At 40.8% G+C, this 21031-nt stretch overlaps 2 protein-coding genes across 4 annotated transcripts; both read right to left on the bottom strand.

Moving 5' to 3' along the window:
• Positions 1-668: 668 nt before the first annotated feature.
• Positions 669-6456, bottom strand: LOC147622416 (uncharacterized). Of its 3 annotated transcripts, none has more exons than XR_015269440.1 (18): positions 6066-6456; positions 5574-5642; positions 5343-5411; positions 5031-5096; positions 4445-4516; positions 3986-4057; positions 3823-3888; positions 3503-3574; positions 3340-3405; positions 3113-3181; positions 2932-3000; positions 2534-2748; positions 2298-2426; positions 2062-2226; positions 1818-1955; positions 1679-1725; positions 1432-1533; positions 669-1346 (listed from the first exon to the last, which is right to left on the bottom strand). XR_015269440.1 is itself a non-coding variant. In XM_086821968.1 (18 exons), the coding sequence occupies exons 1-18, from the start codon at positions 6156-6158 to the stop codon at positions 1257-1259; spliced, it is 1716 nt and encodes a 571-aa protein (XP_086678094.1). In that variant the 5' UTR covers positions 6159-6453; the 3' UTR covers positions 669-1256. The 3 variants fall into 3 exon arrangements, 2 of the variants coding, with proteins under 2 accessions (XP_086678094.1, XP_086678095.1); XM_086821968.1 differs by having other exon boundaries at positions 1632-1725; positions 6066-6453; XM_086821969.1 differs by lacking the exon at positions 2298-2426 and having other exon boundaries at positions 1632-1725; positions 6066-6454.
• Positions 6457-9397: 2941 nt separating this feature from the next.
• LOC147622415 (protein JINGUBANG-like) lies at positions 9398-11109 on the bottom strand. The gene has a single exon (XM_086821967.1). The coding sequence runs from the start codon at positions 10932-10934 to the stop codon at positions 9588-9590; it is 1347 nt and encodes a 448-aa protein (XP_086678093.1). The 5' UTR covers positions 10935-11109; the 3' UTR covers positions 9398-9587.
• Between the last annotated feature and the right edge of the window lie 9922 nt (positions 11110-21031).

The raw sequence follows: 21031 nt of genomic DNA, 5'->3' as shown, positions 1-21031 counted from the left end.
CGCCTTTCTACCAGCCAGGCACAATTCTCAATCAAGCTTTATAGTTTGAATGCAATGAACATGTTAATCTTTTTGTCACCCAAATTATGAACACTTTCAATACTATAAAAAGATTAAGATCATTTTACTAATAGCTTGATATTAGAAGGTAAAAAAGTGATCATATACTTTTATGGCTGCATCGGTAGAGCAAGATCTCTCTCTCTCTCTCTCTCTCTCTCTCTCTCTCTCTCTCTCTCTCTCTCTCTCATCATATACTTTTATGGCTGCATCGGTAGAGCAAGATCTCTCTCTATCTCTCTCTCTCTCTCTCTCTCTCTCTCTCTCTCTCTCTATGTGCACCAGGACTAGCTTGAGAGTTTACACGTCCCACACAATCTACAAACAGAGACCATATCCAAAACGTGGAAGCACTTTGGCTCCTTACAATGCATGTTGGAGTGTCATTATACTCGATCTTCTCGCTACTTGGGCCAAGATATGGGGCTTATCTAGAGCAGCGGAGAATCTGATTCAAATTCAACATGAAGAGCTTCCAGTACAAGAGCATCAACAAGAACCATCATGTTGCGGAACTAAACTAAACACCAAATAGCAAAGTTGAAAAAGGAACCAACGGAAGCATATTTGTTGATAGACAATTTACATCGGAACCAAAACAAATTATATTGAGAAGCTAAAAAATATCATGTATTTCATGTGAATTGGCTGATACAAAACATCCTTAGATGCCAAATATGTTTATAAAGATGTTCATAAGAAGTGTGTTGCCCACGACAAGCCAAAAACACCGCTTCAAAATCGCATAGCTGGTGCCAAAAATAGAGGTTGCTGCTCCAAAAAGCATCTACATGCTTGTCGCTCGTGCAGGACTCCGCGTCATAAGTTTGCCACCCACCGATAAGCCATGTTACACTGCTCCAAAATCACATCGCTGGTGCGAGGTTGTCGCTCCTACAGTGCTCCAAAATCACATGGCTGGTCCTGCATCTACATGCTTCTTGCTCCAAAGTAAAAAATGCTCCAAAATCACATGGCTGGTCCTGCATCTACATGCTTCTCGCTCCAAAGTAAAAAATGCTACTGTGCGTGTCATAAGAAGTGCGCTGCCCATAAAATAACATCCTTAACATGCTGCTCCGATGTCACTGCTATGTCACTGCTGCTCAAGAAAGTAAACATGTCATAAGAAGTGCGCTGCCCACAAAATAAGACATGCTGCTCGGATGTCACTGCTGCTCAAGACAGTAGACGTGTCACAGTTCTTCCAAAACACTCATGCACCATGTGTGAAGCTCCATCCTAAGCGTGCATACATCTTCATGTTGAAACCACTGATCTGTGAGCTGAAAAAAAGCAAAGCTGTAAGCGTAAATGAGCTTGCATGTTCTTCTTGAAGCAGCAAAGACGTAACACGAAGCAAGCACTTACCCAATTCTTGTCTACATTGTTTTGCAATATACCGGCAATGAGGTATCTCATAAACGCCATCACATAGAAGCCACAATCTGTGCTATTGTCCTGTTGCGGTACCTGCCCCAAATGATGCACATGTAACACCAACATTCAGCATGTAGAACATTCATAACAAATTCAACTCGCTGCTACCAACAAATCAACGTCACCTTCACCTTAACGATTTTTAGTTTCAGCTCTGTCTCGGGGTTGAACAAAGCACCTTGAAGGGTTGAATCAGCCACATGCGGTGCCAAGCATTTTAGAGCACTGTAATCAATCCAAACCAGAACCATGTCATGTGTCATGCATTGTATGAGTATACATGAACAAAACCAACATGGAAGAGAATTTCAATTTACATGAACAAACTATCCAAGCACTCCTCTGGATTTATTAGTCCCAATGAATCCATGTATAACAAATAGCTTTTGTTCCCTTTTAAAAGGGGCACCTCCTCGTTCTTGTTAACATACAGGGTAAAGAGGGACCAATGATTCCTATTGCACACAATAGCCAGCCATTAAAAGCGCACAAATTTGAGTGCCAAGTGGTATGTAAAAAAGCATAGCCAAAATTCTTTACCAATGAAGTGACCACACACACCTGCATACAACGGGAAAGAAACATAATTGAATGGCTGACATATCCATTTTCTCGAAGAAGCGGGTGAGGAAATTCTCCACGCACTTACGTGACATAGAATACCACAAAGAATCAGCCCAAAACACCTTCTCAAGAATGTCCAATGGCAACTTGTTCTCCATCAACCTGTGCATGCAAGGAGGGAATGAAAGTGCATCCATGTAAGTGCACTAAAATGTTTAAAGTGATACACTTACATCCCAAACAAGGTCATGGTCCTAGTGGATGCCTCATTAACAAACATTTCCCTCAAAAAGCTATCATCTACGCGCACAAAGGTTTTGGATCTCATGGAAACAAAGTCAATGTCAGCCCCGGAAGCTAACCTGCAAGGCAAAAGCCAAACAAAAAAAAATGCAGCAAACCACACAAGCTGAGACTATCATGACAATACATGGTTTTGATAAACTGTCAATCGTGTAGAGCCTCTTACCTAGATCTCGCAACATTGCCCCTTGTTGCTACCAACCTCCCCTCCCCTTTCTCTGTAACAATAACCTGCATGTTGGAGATCTCGAATATAAATTCCATATTGTTGTATGCTTCAGAAAAAGTCGGCGATGATACAATAATCGGTGTTTCTTCATTGCTACTTTGCTTTGCACGAGAAGTCCTAATAGGCAACTTTTTCCTTGAAACCTCAAACACCTACACAATGGCAAGAAAACAATGCATTCACCCATTGAGTCCCTTTAGGACATAACAAACTCCAGGGTTGAATTAGCTGCACTTACCTGACCCATGCAAGTAAAGAGAAGAGTGAACTAACAATGTAGGCAGCAACATGAAAAGCTTTAACAACTCGGCATAAAGGATATTGGAATCTCTTACGTTCTTTTGAGTGTTGTCCTTCTTTCTTGTATTCACGCATGGCCCAACACCCTCATGGGCTCCGGAATCCTGCAACAAACAAGAACAGGGCCCATGCAAGTAAAGAGAAGAGTGAACCAACAATGTAGAAGAACATGAAAAGCTTTAACAACTCGGCATAAAGGATATTAGAATCTCTTACGTTCTTTTGAGTGTTGTCCTTCTTTCTTGTATTCACGCATGGCCTAACACTCTCATGGGTTCCGGAATCCTGCAACAAACAAGAAGATGGCCATGGCCCAAACGATCTCAAAGTGTGAGGTGTATGGAGCCATGTTAGGCAGCGGCAAGGACTTGAACAAACTAGTGGGAAACCAAGATGATGTGACTCAGAGCAAGGAGATGAATGAAAAATATTAGAAAGCTTACGTTCTTCTTAGTGTTCTTCTTTTTTATATCCACACATGGCCCAACACCCTCACCGGTTCCAGAATCCTGCAGCAAGTAATAGCCATGCATAGTTGTATGCAATCTTTGCACCACAAACATGACTCGAAATGAGGGGATAAGTGAAGAAGATTAGAAATCTTACCTTATTTTGAGTGTTACTCTTCTTTCTTGTATTCGTGCATGGCCCAACCTCATGGGTTCCGGAATCAAAATCCTGCAGCAAACAAGAAGCATGGGCCAAATGATCTCAAAGTGTGGGCATGTAGTGAGTGAACTTGTGAACTTGGCAACAGCAAAGAAACTTGACAAGCTATGAGTGAACTTTGCATGCAGCAAGAAAACATGCATCAAGTTAATAAACTTGGTAAGCTGTGATGACTGAACTTTGCATGCAACAACTAGACAACACTAAGATTGAATGTAAGCAAACTTGGCAGCAAACTAAGAAGAATGTAAGCTTACGTTCTTCTTAGTATTCTTCTTTTTTATATCCACACATGGCCCAACACCCTCACCGGTTCCAGAATCCTGCAGCAAGTAATAGCCATGCATAGTTGTATGCAATCTTTGCACCACAAACATGACTCGAAACGAGGGGATAAGTGAAGGAGATTAGAAATCTTACCTTATTTTGAGTGTTACTCTTCTTTCTTGTATTCGTGCATGGCCCAACCTCATGGGTTCCGGAATCAAAATCCTGCGGCAAACAAGAAGCATGGGCCAAATGATCTCAAAGGCCACGCATGTAGTGAGTGAACTTGTGAACTTGGCAACAGCAAAGAAACTTGACAAGCTATGAGTGAACTTTGCATGCAACAAGAAAACATGCATCAAGTTAATAAACTTGGTAAGCTGTGACTAAACTTTGCATGCAACAACTACACAACACTAAGATTGAATGTAAGCAAACTTGGCAGCAAACTAAGAAGAATGTAAGCTTACGTTAATCTTAGTGTTGTTCTTTTTTGTATCCATGCATAGCCCAACACCCTCCATGCAATAGCCATGCATAGTTGTATGCAATCTTTGCACCACAAACATGACTCGGAACGAGGGCATAAGTGAAGGAGATTGAAAAGCTTACGTTATTTTGAGTGTTGTTCTTCTTTCTTGTATTCGCGCATGGCTTAACCTCATGGGTTCCAGAATTAGAATCCTGCAACAAACAAGAAGCATGTCCAAATGATCTCAAGCTGTAGGGCATGTAGTGTTATGTATGTGAACTTGACATCAGCAAAGAAACTTGGCATGATGTGAATGAACTTGGCATGATGTGAATGAACTTGGCAAGGTGTGAGTCGTGGACAATGGCTAGTAGACACATTGCCAACTGTTCACCGACCCTTACATGCAACTATGAAGCCATGTTAGATTAGAAGACTTACGTTCTTCTTAGTGTTGTTCTCAAACTAAAGGGCATGTAGTGATTTGTATGTGAACTTGGCAGTACCAAAGAAACTTGGCATGATGTGAATGAACTTGGCATGATGTGAATGAACTAGCAAGGAAGGGATAAGTGTGAGGACACTAAGGAAGACGATAATGTTGTGAGCTAGTAGAAACATTGCACGTGCATTGATTGCATGCAAACTGTTCACCAACCGTTGCATGCAACCATGGAGCCATGTTAATGAAGTAGATAGAGAACTTAGCAAGATTAGAAGGCTTACATTCTTAGTGGTGGTGTTCTTTTCTGTATCCACACGTGACCCAACACCCTCATGTGTTCCAGAATCCTGCAGCATGCCCAAATGATCTCAAACTATAGGGCATGTGAGTTGTATGTGAACTTGGCAGCAGCAAAGAAACTTGGCATGATGTGAATAAACTTGGCATGATGTGAATGAAATTAGCAAGGTGTGAGCTAGTAGACACATTACACGTGCATTGATTGCATGCAAACTATTCACCAACCCTTGCATGCAACTATGGAGCCATGTTAGTGATGTAGAGAGAGAACTTAGCAAACTTTGAAAGCTTACATTGTTTTTAGTGTTGTCCTCCTTTTTTGTATCCACACATGGCCCAACACTCTCATGGGTTTCAGAATCCTGCAACAAATAATATCCATGCATAGTTACAAACAATCTTTGCACTCGTGAATTCGCATACTTACTTATGCCAAGAAGCCCACATGAGCATCGCTAGGCACTTTCAACATCACAAACATGACTCAAAACGAGGGGATGAGTGAAGGATATTGGAAAGCTTACGTTCTTTTGAGTGTTGTCCTTCTTTCTTGTATTCGCGCATGGTCCAACACTCTCATGGGTTCCAGAATCCTGCAACAAACAAAAGGTGTGAGGTGTATGTCAACTTGGGCAATGACTAGTAGACACATTGCATGTGCATTCATTGCAATTTGCTTACCAACCCTTGCATGCAACTATGGAGTCATGTTAGTGCTGCAGGGAGAGAACTTGGCAAGCTGTGAGTGAACTTTGCATTGAACAAGAAAACATGCATCTAGTTAATAAACTTAGCAAGCTGTGAGTGAACTCTGCATGCAACAAGTAAACCTGCATCAGGTTAATAAACTTGGCATGCTGCGAGTAGACCATGGAAATTAGGCAATGGAAAGGACTTGAACATATTGTAGGGGAAGACCGTGAGAGAATGGCTAGGCACTTTCAAGGCAGCCATGTTAGTGAAATAGAGATATGAATCAGAACGAGGGGATGAATGAAAAATATGACAAAGCTTACGTTCTTCTTAGTGTTGTGCTTCTTTGTTGTATCCGCACACGGCCCAACACCCTCATGGGTTCCAAAATCCTGCAATAAATAATAGCCATCCATAGTTGTAAGCCCAACAACCTCATGGGTTACGAAATCCTGCAAATACAGCCATGCCAAGTGATCTCAAAAATGTAAGAAGTGAAGTTGACATGTGGTGAATAAACTTGGCCTGCAGCAAGGAAACCATGCGTGTTGTATGTGAACTTGGGAAATAGCCATAGACTTCGACCGTGTATATGACCAAGAATACATATAAATTGTAATCTAATTCAAGAACAATTAATTCAAGAGTAAACACATTGCACATCATGACTTCATCTGCTACCAAGGGGGCAACTGGCATGGAAGCTCAGAGTGTAGGAGCAACTTGGGTTGTTCTTGACATATAAGTTTGACTCAACCCCCCCCACCCCGCCCCCCCCTCCCCCCCCCCACACACACACACACACTCGCTCGCACGCATACATGCAACTCAAACATACTTTGTTTCACAGTGGATTTTGTCCAGCTTGCCCAATTTATGGATACACTTTATTTGGCTTTCATTCTACCCCTTGCCCTACTGCCAGCTGAAGAAAGAAGAAGGCAAATTAACGAAAGCAGCCCAACAACTCAGTTCAGCCTTTTGAAATGGATAAGCCCACAAGAGAACATTGCACAACATGTCAAATTAACACATCAAATGAGCTCTAATATTTGCAAGAAAGTCATGACTTGTGAATTGAAGAAATGATAAATTGTAGTTACACAAATCATTCTCAGTATAAGAAAGCGTAAATTCTTCATAAGATAAAAACACATGTTCAAGAAGCATGATTCATAAGATGGAAAACAAGTTAACGAGCTTCAGGTGGCACTCTTTTAAGGTTGCTACACTTTCCACTAGATACAATCCTGAATACAAAGCTACGTTACATTCTGACTTAAGGAGTAGAGCTTATAGATCGTGCATTGCACAACTGTTGGGTAGGCTAAATCTCTAAAACCCATTCTTGGGCAGATTGGCAAGGTAAAAGACGGCTCAAAAACTTGAAGCAGAAATTGTGTGAGCAACGGCACACCACTGATCCACATTCAAGCGAGAACTCGCACGATATTTGAGCACATTGCACCTTTCCTTTCTGCTCCAACTGTTCGATACTTATGCCTTTCATAAACAAAGAGTCTTATGTGTGTGTTTGCCTTGTAAGATCGTCCCAGCTACTCCACTATCATACATTCTTACATTTTGTTGACAACAAAAGAACCTAAAAAAATCAGGGCATTAACTTCTCTTAAGTACATCTAGGAGACTCAAAAAGGGGAAACCAACTCCTTGGTGATAGCTCTCCACCCCCAGGCCCATCCATAACTAACCATAAGGCCTAACGCAAGCATTTAATAAATGCATCCTTGAGAGTAGAGCGAGAAGGGCACACATGATGGGTATCCTTTAGTTGAAAACACATCTTCATGAGATGAAAACACTTCAAAATTAAACCTTTTAGCTTCTAGATGCAGCAAAGCTTACCTCTTTGGAGATATTCTCATCTATCCGAGCCTGGATTTTGGCAACTCGAGCCTCTGCTGTTGACATGTACTTGTCCATCTTATCTTTCACCCAGCTTGCTATGAAGTCCTCTTTTGATTTGTTCTTGAACTGACTACAAAGGTTATCCCATGCGCGCTCAGCCTGCATGTATTGAGAATGCTCATACTTTTGTCGATTGATCTGAAACTTTCTTTCTTTATCTTGCGATCTTTCGTATGCCTGTCTCTTCCACCTCTGAGCATACGGGTGTGGGAAAGCACGAGCTACTAAGTTGCTCTTCGGAGGACGACCAAGTGGCAGCTTGGGAATATCAACATCTAACCCATGAGCAAGCTTTAAGTGCCCAATCATACTCTTTCTCTTTTCTATGAAAGATTTAGCAAGGGGGCAAGTGTCACTTGCACGACATTGGCGCCCAACCCTCCCATCTGGCAATCGTACAATGGCATATGGCAAAATCTAATCTGTCCCCTCAGCCATCCCTTCCCCTTTAACATTAGATGGGCCCGCGTTTTCCTGCATTGAGGTTGTAGGCTTCATGAGCATGGTTTCCAACTTTTTTTTGGGCCTCTTATTGAGGCTATGTGGGGGCAAGATTTCCCCTGATGCAGCATCCAAGTTTTGTGGGGAGGGCGATTGCGGTGATGCTTGCTTTTCCTTTAGTCGAGGACTTCTTCGTTTGTCAAGTTGTGTAGACTCTAGAAACTCCATTGCTTGACCTTCGTTGCCACCTGTTTTGCTTCCTATGGCAGCCTTCTTCCTCCTATGCACTCGGCTTGCACTTGGTGCCATGCTTCTATAAAATTGTGTTGCAGGCTTGATGAAGAACCATACACCTTAGAAGGCGTTGCTGGGTGCTTGTTGCAATACCAACAAGCAGGAAAAACCTTTACAGCTTGATGGCTAGCTTGATGAAGAGCCTTTGATTCTAGCTTAGAAGATCACCCATGCAAAAGCACAGCGTCGTCGCGGAGCCAAGCCTGCAATCGCAGCAAAGCGTGTAGAGAAAAACGCAGAGAGAAGCCTGGGCAAAATCAAATCTTTGAGATCTTTCTGGTATACGGGTACCCCTGCATGCACGGCTTTCCCCCGTGGCGTCCTGCCACGTCAGTCCAGCGTGGCTACTTTAAAAGCTTTTTTTTTGCCAACTCAGCCGAAGCCCGAGTTCACCCGCTATCCCTGGAGTTCACTACATCCGACGGCCCAGATTGAAGCCGCCAGCGTCCCCCCACTTGCCCACCCTCGATCCCAAATCTTTGGCTTCCCCAGTGTCCCGTGCCCTTTAGTGTTGAGGGCAAGCTTGTACCCCTTTCTCACACATCACTCATTAGGCTTGCACAGCTTGCCACTCCCTCTCATGATTATGAGCTGAGAAGTTGTTGTGTGGCGGATCGTGGATCTGATGAGGAACTAAGGAGCTATCGTTCGTGGATTGCTGAGGAGCTGCCACATGGCCATTTCCCAGTAAGATATTATAGAAGTAGCGCATTCTTGAGGCTGCTCCATTCTCGAGGATGATGCATACATCACAAGTAGTGTATTCGGTGGATTAATGACTCAGGCGTTCACAAAAAGCTCTAAGCCACACACTGCAATCCCTAGACTCGCCAAAAGAAAGTAGAGAGGAGAAAGAAGAGACTCCAAGACCTAGGGAATATCATTGCTTTACCAAACTCTAACTGATAACACGCCCATATACACTCACGAAATGTTTCAAGAGGGAACGAGACTAGAGGGAACACTCAAATTATTGTATGAAAAGGGAAGATCCTTAGAATTATGAGGAAATTGAATTATATACCTTCTATGTTATTTCTTTGTATCCCATTACATCTCTTTCTCAAATTCCACAGATAGATCCCTATCCAACAAACAGTCAACTAGGTTCTCTAAGGCCAATCTCACATTATTGTTTTCCTTGCAATTTAAACTTGGTGTATAATATAATTGTTGAAAACCTAAAAACTATTTGTCGAGTAGGGACTCCGGCTAGACACTTTACCAAATTGCTCCTTCTCCTCTTCTTCTCCTGTGACGGAGAGCATCCACATCTTGATGCAACCATCCAGGCTGCCCGAGTACACCACACCCGCGCCCACGCCTTGCAGCTCCTGCACAATCGATATCCTCACGCTCCTCACGGGCCCGGTGTGTCCGCTCAGCACAGCCATGCATGTGTGGTTCGTGTGGCAGGCCGCCAGCAGCCGCGGTGGCCGCCTCCACACGCGGAGGGTGTTATCAGCAGAGCCGCTTATGAGGAGGGACTCATCGGGGTGCATGTCCAAGCAGAGGACCGCCCGGGAGTGGCCGCCCTGCAGCGTCTCCTGCACTTCCATGAAGTGATCTGCCGCCTTGTGTGGCCATTTCGAGCTTCTCCTCCACGCCAGGATCCGCCCATCAGACCCGCCAGAATAGAGGTGTATACAATCACGACTCAACGTCAAAGCGTTCACCGCAGAATCTTGCCCTTTCAAAGCGACCACCATGGCGTGCTTGCTCTTCTTCTTGCTGCTTCTGGGCCAGGGCCGCCGGCTCCACACTTTGATGGACTTGTCCGCAGAGCCCGTGTAGAGCAGTCCGTCCTCAGCTCCCGTTACCATGGCGTTGATGGCGTCATGGTGGGCAGTGAAGGACTCCTCGCACTCCATGCGGGCGATGTTCCACACCTTGACGGTGCGGTCCCAAGAGGCGGAATAGAGGCGGGTGCCATCAGCGGAGAATGTGAGGGCGCTGATGGTGTCGGCGTGCTCCATCCAGGGCCGCCTACGGTGACGTCTTACCTGGATGTAGTTGTGCTGCAGCGCCCAGTTCCTGAGGTAGTCTCGTATGCTGGGGAGGGTGGCTGCTCGTTCGTGGCGAGAAGCAGCCGCGGCCGGCGGGCGGGGGGCGGACGGACGCCACATGCGGATCTTGAAGTCCTTGTGGGCAGTCACCACCCACTCTCTACACACCACCAGCGCACTCGCCTCTGGTGTGGACGCGAAGGGGCTCCCGCTTCCAGCTGCGGACACGTCCAGCTCGTGCCAGAGCCCTATTGTGCCTGTTTGGCAGACACTATAGACCTGCTCATTGCCTGTGGCCAAGCAAATGACTGGAGCCCCAGCTGCGGCCTCTGAGGCAATGCAGCAATACAAGAAGCTCTTGCATTTAGCATGAGAAGAATGATACAGCTCCTCCTCCTTTGATGTACAGCAATCACACGCTGGAACAAGCTGGCTGCCCTTCAGAACACATGATGAACTAGCATGTTTGCTTTTCCTCGCTCCATCGACATTCTGGCAGGGTATAAGCTTGTCCGTTTCCATTCTTATGCCAGGAAGCACGCTAGCAGCAGGTAGCCGCGCGCCCTGCTTTTATGTGTGTGTAGCGTTCGTTGAGTAACCTAGGAGTGTTCTCTTGTACTTCAGGATAAGTGTAAAATGGAACGACTAGGCTTTCCGAGTATGAAGTACTTATGTCCTTTACGGTTCTTCCGTGTGTTATATAGAGGACTCCCAAAGCAAATCGGGATCTGACAAAATTGATGTGACAAGGACGCCCGATCTGCTGGATACGCACACTTCCACGCGGCCCTTCGCGCCAATCCAAGACCCCCAACCTTCAAAGATTTTTGAACTCCTCTCACAAAGGGGCGGAGGAAGAAGCAACTTGGAAAGTTTTCAAAGAAGTGCTTTGTTTCTTTATTTAAAAGCGTCCAACCTAGAAATGGTCCAAGGGTGAACAATTTTATATGGCTGGATCTTCCGGCTTCTTTCTCGCCTTACTCTTCAAACCCCCACTACACCCATTGAAAAATGTAGGTGCTATTTTCAGAGTAGCAAAACTCATTATCGATCGCTACTATGAGTCTCCAACTAGCTTCATGGAATCTTCCTTTGTCATTCCATCTCAGATATTATATTTGTTGGGTATGTAGGCAGAGTTATGGGGATGGAGTTATTAAAAAAGAGCTTTGAAACTTTCAAAATAAGTGCTCCATGTGTGCAATAATGAAGCGCTCTTGCATCAAGATGAACACAACTAAGATATCTGTTAAAGCTATCGGATGTCGAGGCACATTTGATGGGGGGGTGCTTCGTCCCACCTAGAAGCTCATCAATGTAGGCAACTCTAGACAAAGATCCAACCTTTAAGCATTTCCAACTCTCGAGGAAAGTTACACTCATGCCACCCAAAAAGATTACGTCTGTGATCCTCAAATCACAAGAGGGTACCATCCTTGCGTCTATGGGGGGATGGACGAGGCTTGATGGTATCTTGTAAGCCATGTGGATTTTAGAGTTCTTCAACTAAACAGAACTACAAAACTTCATGGTAATTGTAGAAGAATTAAGTTCTTCTAATCAAGTTCTCTTATCATGGGATCAAAAGAGGATGTGATATCTATGTGACACATTTATGTAATGTGATGAAGGATGCGAAAACGTGGTGAAAATCTTGTTCGCAATGACGTTAATTAAGGTGAGTTAAACATGATGTATCTCTTTAGCATCTTTACGTCATGATGTATCTCTTTTAATTAAGGTGATTTGAAGGTGATGTATCTCTTTTAATTAAGGTGATTTAAACATTAGTTGATGCATTGTTTATGTCTTCTTAATTTTGAATTCTTCCACATATCCCCCCTTGCCCACAATGCAAAGCATGCTTCTAAAAAAAATAATAGTATTGCTAGTTTAATGACAAGTAAGTATGCCAGATGTTGGAGGCCCAAAACAACAATGTCGTGTGGATCCAAAAGTGATCATTCAATAGTTCTTTCAAATCTTCCTTTCTTGTTTTTCAGATCCCCATGATAATGATTCATATTTTGAATACCAAACTCAATCCATAATTGTTTGTGTATTGCATTTTGATGCAAAATGCATTTTAAGTCCTTTACATTCACTATTTATATATGATAAACTCGAGACAATAAACCACTATCACCGTTTTGTAGGGCACCCTTTAACAATTGAGCTTCAAAAACTTCTATTTTCCTAACTTGTGCATGGCTCACAATTTTGATATTATGCATGCATAAGCTAATCTTGGAAAAGATCGTGAATACAAAGTTTAACCTTTACCCTCCTTATTTTTCATTAAGAAGGACCTCAAAACTCAAAAGTTTGTGCATTCTTTGGTGTGAAAAGTTTGATCTTATGACTTAAATAACATGGTCCCGCGCTAATGTTTTTTCTCATCCAAAAGACTTTCATGTCTTAGCAAGCGATGCATTCCGTGTGTGTGTGTGTGTGTGCATGCACGTGTGTGGACTTAATATTAACATAATACCTACTAGTAACAATCCTAGCATATTGATAAGAATAAAAAAGCTTAGCACATATGTTATCATTTAATCATGTCATTTATATACTATAGCTATAAAAAAATGAACATCCATGATAATTCTTATAAGTAGAACAACTTGCACCAAAATGAGGGGGATATTGATGGTACCATGAACACAATAATATGAAGAAGAAAGAAGTTGCATTTATTTATCACTGTTACCCCTACAAGGTGATATAGTATCTCTCATTCTTCTCTTGGGTGTGTAGGCTAGCCCTAGGGATTTAAGGAAGATATATGGGCTAGTCTCTTATCTTTAGAAGATAGGACAAATATTAGTGTGACCTAGAATGTTTCTTTTTCTTGGGGTAGCAGAGGGACAATGTCTTTTCCTAAATTCATGCATTACCTCTAGAGGCAGGGAGTGAGTCTAGACCACTGTTGGCTAAGTAGAACTCATTGATAGGTCAGTTCATAGCCATTAGTTGTTCAGTTATTATTGGTTATATATGATAAAAATTAACGTGGCTTGAAATATTTCCTTTTCTTGGGTAGGTGAGAAACATGTTTTTTTTCTTCAATGCATGCATATATGTTGTTTGGTTATTATTTTGTGAAATAAAAGTAATCTTCTTTATAATTAATCTTATGTCTTTAATTTTATTATTTAATTAGAATGTATTATAGCTTTTCTTTAAAGCTAGTAAGTCAAAACAATGCAATTTTTGTAAAATATATGGATTTTGTGATTAAACTTTTATATGAAATTCATAGATTTACTATATATATTCCTTGAATATCTTTTTAGAAAATAAATACAATGTTTTTTCATCAAAGATTGTTGTAATGTTATGAATGAAAAAGCTAATCTTGGAAAAGATCATCAATACATAGTTTAACCTTCAACCTCCTTATTTTCATTTACAAGGATCTCAAAACTTAAAAGTTTGAGCATCTGTTGGTGTGAAAAGTTTGATCTTATGACCTAAATATGGCTTCTTTAAATTCTTGTATATTATGGATCATCAATCAAGCGCATCACATTATATGAAAAGAGACTCCAACACTCTAATTATCACACTTGGTCATTCCTTTTTCTCTTATCCAAAAGAATTGCATGTTTTAGCAAGCGATGCATTATATAACAAGACCAACATCTCTCTCTCTCTCTCTCTCTCTCTCTCTCTATATATATATATATATATATATATATATATATATATATATATACATACATACATACATACATACATACATGTATGTATGTATGTATATATGTACATATACACACACACACACATACATACATACATACATACATACATATATATATATACATACACACACACAGACACACACACACACACACATATATATATAGGTGTGTGTGTGTGTGTGGATTTAATATTAACATAATGCATTGGACACGATAAATTTATAGCTTAGTGTTAACTTAATTGCATGAATAATGTTTTGATATGTGTCGATTATAAAATAATATTAGTAGAAATCCTAGCATATTAGTAAGTATCAAAAAGTTTAGTACATACGCTACAATGTAATCATGTCATTTATATACTATAGCTATAAAAAGTTTGAACATGCATGATGATTCTCATAAGTAGAACTCGCACACCAAAATAGGAGGGATAGTGATGGTACCATCAATGTAATAATATGAAAAGGAAAGAAGCTACATTTATTTATTACTATTACCCCTAAAAGCTGATACAACATTTCTCGTTCTCTTTCTTCTTGGGTGTGCAAGCTAGCCCTATGCCTTTGAAGATATATTATGGATAGTCTCTTATCCTAGGGCTTTGAAGATCTATTGGCTAGTCTCTTATCTTCAAGAGATATGACAACTATTGTATGACCTAGAATGTTCCTTTTTCTTGGGTAGGAGAGGGAGGGTGTCTTATCCTAAATTCATGCATTATGTGTTGTTTAGTTATTATTGTTTATATATGATAAAAATGTTTCCTTTTCTTGGTTAGGTCTTAAGCAAGATGTTTTTTTTCAATGCACGTGTATATGCTGTTTGGTTAATATTTTGTGATGTAAAAGTAATCTTCTTTATAATTAATCTTATGTTTTTAATTTTTTTTAAAGTAGCATGTATTAAAACTATTCTTTAAAGCTAGTAAATCAATGGATTTTCTAAAGAAGAATGTTATGATATTTTTATAAAATATTTGGATTTTGTGAAACATATTTTTATGAAATTTTATAGATTAAGTTAGTGTATATACTCTTTGAAGATATTTTTTAAAAATAAATATGATGGTTTTCATCAAATATTCTTGTAATGTTTTAACAAAAGAAGTATTTCCTATGCTATTTGATGCTTAACTTCTTTAAAAAGAAAAGAAATTGTTACTGTTTCTGGGAGTCTCTTCAAGGAAAAGAGAAAGATATTCACTACTCACATGAGAGTTTAGATACTCTAGTTTATCTATGTCATGAAGTTGAATGAGATGTGGTTTATGATCATCAATAAATTAAGTCCAGAAACAAGCTAAAGGTCAAGGTTATGCAACATCTTACATTTATCTATGTCATAAAGTTGAATGGATGTGGTTTTTGACCAATAAATTGAGTCCAAAAATAAACTAAAGGTTAGGACCGTGCAACATCTCACATAATTTACAACCTTGTTAACAAAGTTGAGTGGCCATGTAAAGTGAATGATATAGCTTGTTTTATGATATACACAACACCTACATGTCTAGCCCCACAAATATGAAGGGGGATATGATGAAAAAGTGGCCTCGTAAGGAAATCATTAGAGATCTTAAAACAATCTTACAAGGGGGATATGGACCCCCTAGTCCTTAATTTTCCACCTTTATTCACTCCTACTCTCCCTAATGTTTAGCCTTCATTCACCACTTCCCCATTGACTACTCCCCCTTAGTTTCCCTCTATGCCTCCTACTTTCTCTCCACTATCCTTGGCTCAAATATGCATTACTAGCATTTCCACCCTAGTTTCCCTCTGTGCCCCGTACATGAAAGTGATTTTCTAATCAGTTTCAATTCAAATAATTCATCAAACACTACATACTCAACATATTCAATAATTGAGAGAAAAACAATTAAAAATACTTAGCTCACAAAGCAAGACTCCAAGATTGGGTGCAATCATCTCCCCTCATTTGTGTATAGCCTATTTTTCCCTACACGTGAGTATTTACGAGATACTTTATTCCAATTTAGGCCATAGCCTCCAAAAATACAAAAAGGTGCTTTTCTTGCATGATATTCTCTTATCTTCAAAAATAGAGTGTCCATAAATTAAGACTTGGGTTTAAAGCATAACACACTTTACAAAAATATTAAGGATCAAATCTATGCTTGATAAACTAAGGCTTTTCCAAATAAATCAAAATGTGCACAAGCTAGCACATGTATATACAAAGCTTGTTTACAAAAATGGTGTGCCAAGTAATAAATTTGTGCAACTTCTCTTCAATCCTCGGAATCCTTTTTAACTATAAAATAACTAACAATAAATTGGTGAAACAAATATTCCATAAGCATACAAACCATATCTATACACATGATTACTAGGCATAAGTATCCCATGAATCACCCCTCCATACGAACCAACTAAAATAGACTTTGGAGACTCCAAACATACGTCAATATCCACCTAATATATTAATATTTATAATGGCATCTCCCATATATTAGCATAATTTGGCTTGATGCAAAGATAATCCAAGCGTTGGGTTGAATTCTCTAAGAGGGTAGATTTTTTTTAAAAGAGGGCTTAAAATATACTGCCATAACATTCCCTCTTGCTTGAGTTTGCAATTGCTCTCAATTTCCGGTTTGTTGAAAAGAATGAAGGATCGCAGGGAAAGCGCAAAAATATTTGTCAGGCACCCATCTTGCATCTTCCACAAGGACGATTTTCTAAAGTCACTAAATATTTGCTATATTGGTTTCTAGTTCAAGTTGATGTTATCTGATGATCAATGATAGTGTCTGGGAGTAAAACTTCTTCCTGACCTTCAATAAGAGGTGGTTCTTCATACACTGGATGAGTGGGAAGTGGTCCTTTGAAAGGTTTTAACAAGCTAGCATGAAATAAATTATGAATTTGCCAATGAGAAGGTAATTGAAGTTTATATGCAACATCATTAATTTTGTGAATCACCTTAAAAGGTTCATAAAATCTTGGGACAAGCTTAATAGCTCAGCTTAATAGCTCTGGGAATTTTTCAACACTCTTAAGTCGACGCTTTTAAATTCTTAAAAGTACATAATCTCTAAGTTCAAAAGATATGGCTTTACGTTTACGATTTGCTTTCTTAACATATTTTTCTTGAGCATGAGCAATAGAATGTTTTACATCATTCATAATGCTACTAAAATCGATAGTGAATTGATTAGCAGCTTCGATTTTGTGGGAAAGTCTAGTTGCTGGAATGGGCAAAGGTTTTCCATACACAGTTTTAAAAGGTGCTCGACTTGTAGCCGAATGAGGAGCATTATTGTAAGCAAACTGGGGAGAAGATGAATGTACTTATCCCATGAATTAGGTTGTTGGGCAACATAGGCTCTGAGTAGATCCAAGATAGTACTATTAGTAACCTCAATTTGTCCATTTGTTTTCAGATGGAAAGCTATGGAAAAATCTACTTTAGTGCCTAAGTTGGAGAATAGCGTGATCCAAAAGTTACTGGAAAATCTTGAGTCTCTATCAGAAACAATGAATTTTGGCAATCCGTGATGTATAAATATTTGTTTGATAAACATTTTCACGCTTTGCTGAGAAGTTAAAGTTTTCTTACAACGTAAGAAATATGCTTGCTTACTGAAACAGTCAACTATAGTCCAAATCATATCATTATGACTTGATGTAGTAGGCAAGCCTATGATGAATTCCATGGATATTTGTTCCCAAGTATCATTAGGAATTGGTAGAGGAGTAAGAAGTCCTTGGGTTTTACCTTTGTAACTTTTAATTTTCTAGTAAATAGAACATTCAATCACAAATTTTGCTACATCTTGTTTAAGATGAGGCCAAAAGAATTCTCTAGAGACCACTTGTAGAGTAGCTGAAACACCTCGATGACCCATATATGGTGGTTGATGCATTTCCTCTAGTATGAATTGTCTAAAAGGTTGTGTAATACAGAATCTCTTTTGGAAGAAAAGATAACCATCATGGTATGAATAATCACCAATAGGATTCCAATTATTGTCTCTAAGTTTAGTCCAAACTTCAATAAAATTTGGGTCTGTATCATAGGATTCAATGGTTGACTTTTAATAATAGAAATGTTGTGAACACAAGGACGTCTACTTAAAACATTTGCCACAACATTTTCTTATTTTCTTTGCCCGGTTGATATTGGATCATGGGTTGAAAACTTTGGATAAATCAAGTCCATTTGATATGTGGATCAGAGATCAATGGTTTGGTCAACAAAGGATGAATGATTTGTTGGTTTGTCTTTATTAAGAATTCGGATCCCATTAAATAATATCTCCAAAGTCTTAAAGCATGAACAACCGTGGGTAATTCTTTGTCATATGTACTATAATTTCTTTGTGCTCGTTTAAGCTTACAACTTTCATTAGCAATGGGATGTCCATCTTGCATAAGAACATCACCAAAGCTTTGCCCACTCGCATCAGTAACTACAATGAAGAATGGTCATTGAAAATCTGGTATATGACCATTTGGTGTATCTACCTTGACTCCTTGATATAAGATAATGGTAGTAGCTCTTGTTAACCCTAGGAATGGGTTAACATTCCCCCCTTTCTTGATGCGGATTGCATCCTCGTGATCATGTTGAAGACCTTTGTGTGGGGAGAATTGACAAGCTTTGTTGATGGTGTTTGATGAAGAGTGACGTCGTTCAATGGTCCTTGTTCCTCTGGAAGGAATAAGAAAGGCTAGTTAGTAAATGAAAAGGTTAGTTAGTGATTAGCGAGAATTCCTAATGGGTGGGGGTGGTGGGGGTTTTTGCGAGTGATTGCATTTTTATATTTTTATGAACATGTTTTTATGTGGGTTATATTTTTTACTCACTTTGTTTTTGGCAATCATAAGCAAAGCTACATTTGATTTGTGTTAGTTGGGAAACTAAGAGATGTTAATTATGGGGGAGAAGAGAAGGAAGGATCCGAAGGAACGTAGACATAATCATCAAAACGAGATTGTGTTTCTCAATTCCTCATCTAATTCATCGAAGTGACATTCATCCCTTGAATAATTTGGCTTTTGATGATGTCCCTTTTCGGGGCAAGATTCTTGTCAATTGTTGTTGAGAGTAGGACCTATTCTTGCATGCTTCTTCCCATGTGCTTTTTATACTTTTATGTATAGTTAAGTGCTCTATGAGGCATGGAGGTAAAAAACCTGTTTTCAAGGTGCCCCAAAAAAAACATCTTGCCATAGCCGTCCCAACTATCATTCTCAACCTTAATTGCCACGGCCATACAAAAAATAGAAGACGCGGCTGTACCAACTCCAAGCCATGACTGTAAGAAGCCATGTTTGTACCATTCTCCATCCACTATGCCATGGCCATACCAACCTCTACCTCAATCTTTAGTACCAAAAAGAAGAAACGGTCGTATAGCAACACCATTCTATGGCTATACCAAAAGAAGCTACGGCTATCCCAAAAGAAGCCATGGCGTGCCATTCTCCATCCATTGTGCCATTCTCCATCCACTGTGCCGCCACAACCGTACCAACCTCTACGTCAACTGTCACAACCATCCAACTTTGCCATGCCCATACCAATTCAAAAGCGTATGCCCGTACCCTGGAGTTGCCATGCCCGTAGCAAATTCTGCCACAACCGTATCCTTCTTGAAAACCTATAAATATTGGCCCACCACTTCCTTTTACTAAAATTTTTGCTCTCAGCCTAGCTAAAATCTTGCAATTTATTTTCTTGAGCTTGCACTTCCTATCCCCTATCTTCCACTCCATGGAAGAGACCTCTAACTCCTCCCTGGAGGTCCACCAGTGCACAACCCAAAAAAAGAAGCACCTAGCAGGGGGATGCTTTGAGGAGTATGGATGCCATTCCACATAACTATCACACCTCAGACAGAACTTGATGAAGCAGGAGGAGGTTAGTGGACACACTATCCACAGCTTGATGAAGAACAATCATAAGGTGGAGCACAAGCTCCTTTACTACACAAGGCCATGTTATTGAGCTGTTTGCCGATCCAGCCATAGTCGCCCACCTGGAGCAGATTTGGGCTCGATGGGCCAACTTTGGAAGCTTGGAGCCTGTACCTTTTCAGTTTCCTCTATTTCACAGAGACTTACGATGAAAATGACGCAGCTGGACAGGTGTTGGATGCCACAGGAGGTCAGACCCAGAAAGTGCACCTAAGTCTTGATGCAGTCCGAGATGCCCAGGATGGAACAACCTTATATGCAACTCACCAATGCCAACCGCCTCTAACACGTGGCATGTTTTGAGGATCCACCACCAAGGATGGGGTGGAATGGGACAACATCACACAAGAGGAGCTTGTAATGCCTACCATGGCCTTATCATTTTTACTCACAACCTGCTGGACATATAGGTTCAACAGGTGCAGCCTCTCCACATTAGCAAGTGTCCACTAGGGCAGACCCGTGAACTAGGCAGAATATCTGCATAGGGAGCTGCATTCTATCTGTGCCAACACCCATGGAAATCTCGTAGCCACATCCCTACTAACCAAGATACTATACCATGCTGGATAGGAGGAACTCCTCGAGTGTGATTTTTGAGGGAGCCTGGTGGAGGGAGCTTTTCTTGGTTACTCTCTCTCTTTACTTAAACTATCTCTCTCTAACTATTGCCACCACCATCTCCGCCCACCACCGCCCAGCCTAGCCTAGCCCACTAGCCCAGCCCAGCCCACCTCCCTCTCTCTCCTCTCCACCCCTTCCCTCTCTCTCTCTCTCGTTGTTCCACCACTGCCCAGCCTATACTACCCTCTCTGTCCTTCTCCCCCCGTCTTCCCTCCCCCTCTCTCTTCCCTCCCTTTCACTCTCCCCTCTCTCTCTCTCTCTCTCTCTCTCTCCCCTTATCTCACACTCCCTCTCTCCCACCCACCCTCTCTCTCCTCTCTCATGTTTTGTTTTGGGGGGGCGT

Source organism: Cibotium barometz, chromosome 28 (assembly GCF_041138505.1).
Source record: "Cibotium barometz isolate CiBa-2024 chromosome 28, ASM4113850v1, whole genome shotgun sequence".
Lineage (NCBI taxonomy): Eukaryota > Viridiplantae > Streptophyta > Polypodiopsida > Cyatheales > Cibotiaceae > Cibotium > Cibotium barometz.
This window is presented reverse-complemented; position numbering and strand designations above follow the sequence as displayed.

Bases quoted from the DNA above. Each gene is read 5' to 3' on its own strand.
- LOC147622416 (XM_086821968.1), bottom strand. From the start codon at position 6,158: ATGGATGGCTATTATTTATTGCAGGATTTTGGAACCCATGAGGGTGTT. The intron at 3,889-3,985 runs GTAAGATTTCTA...TACTTGCTGCAG, and splicing joins AGAGTAACACTCAAAATAAG to GATTCTGGAACCGGTGAGGG. The intron at 1,726-1,817 runs GTAAATTGAAAT...GATTGATTACAG, and splicing joins TGCTTGGATAGTTTGTTCAT to TGCTCTAAAATGCTTGGCAC.
- LOC147622415 (XM_086821967.1), bottom strand. From the start codon at position 10,934: ATGGAAACGGACAAGCTTATACCCTGCCAGAATGTCGATGGAGCGAGG.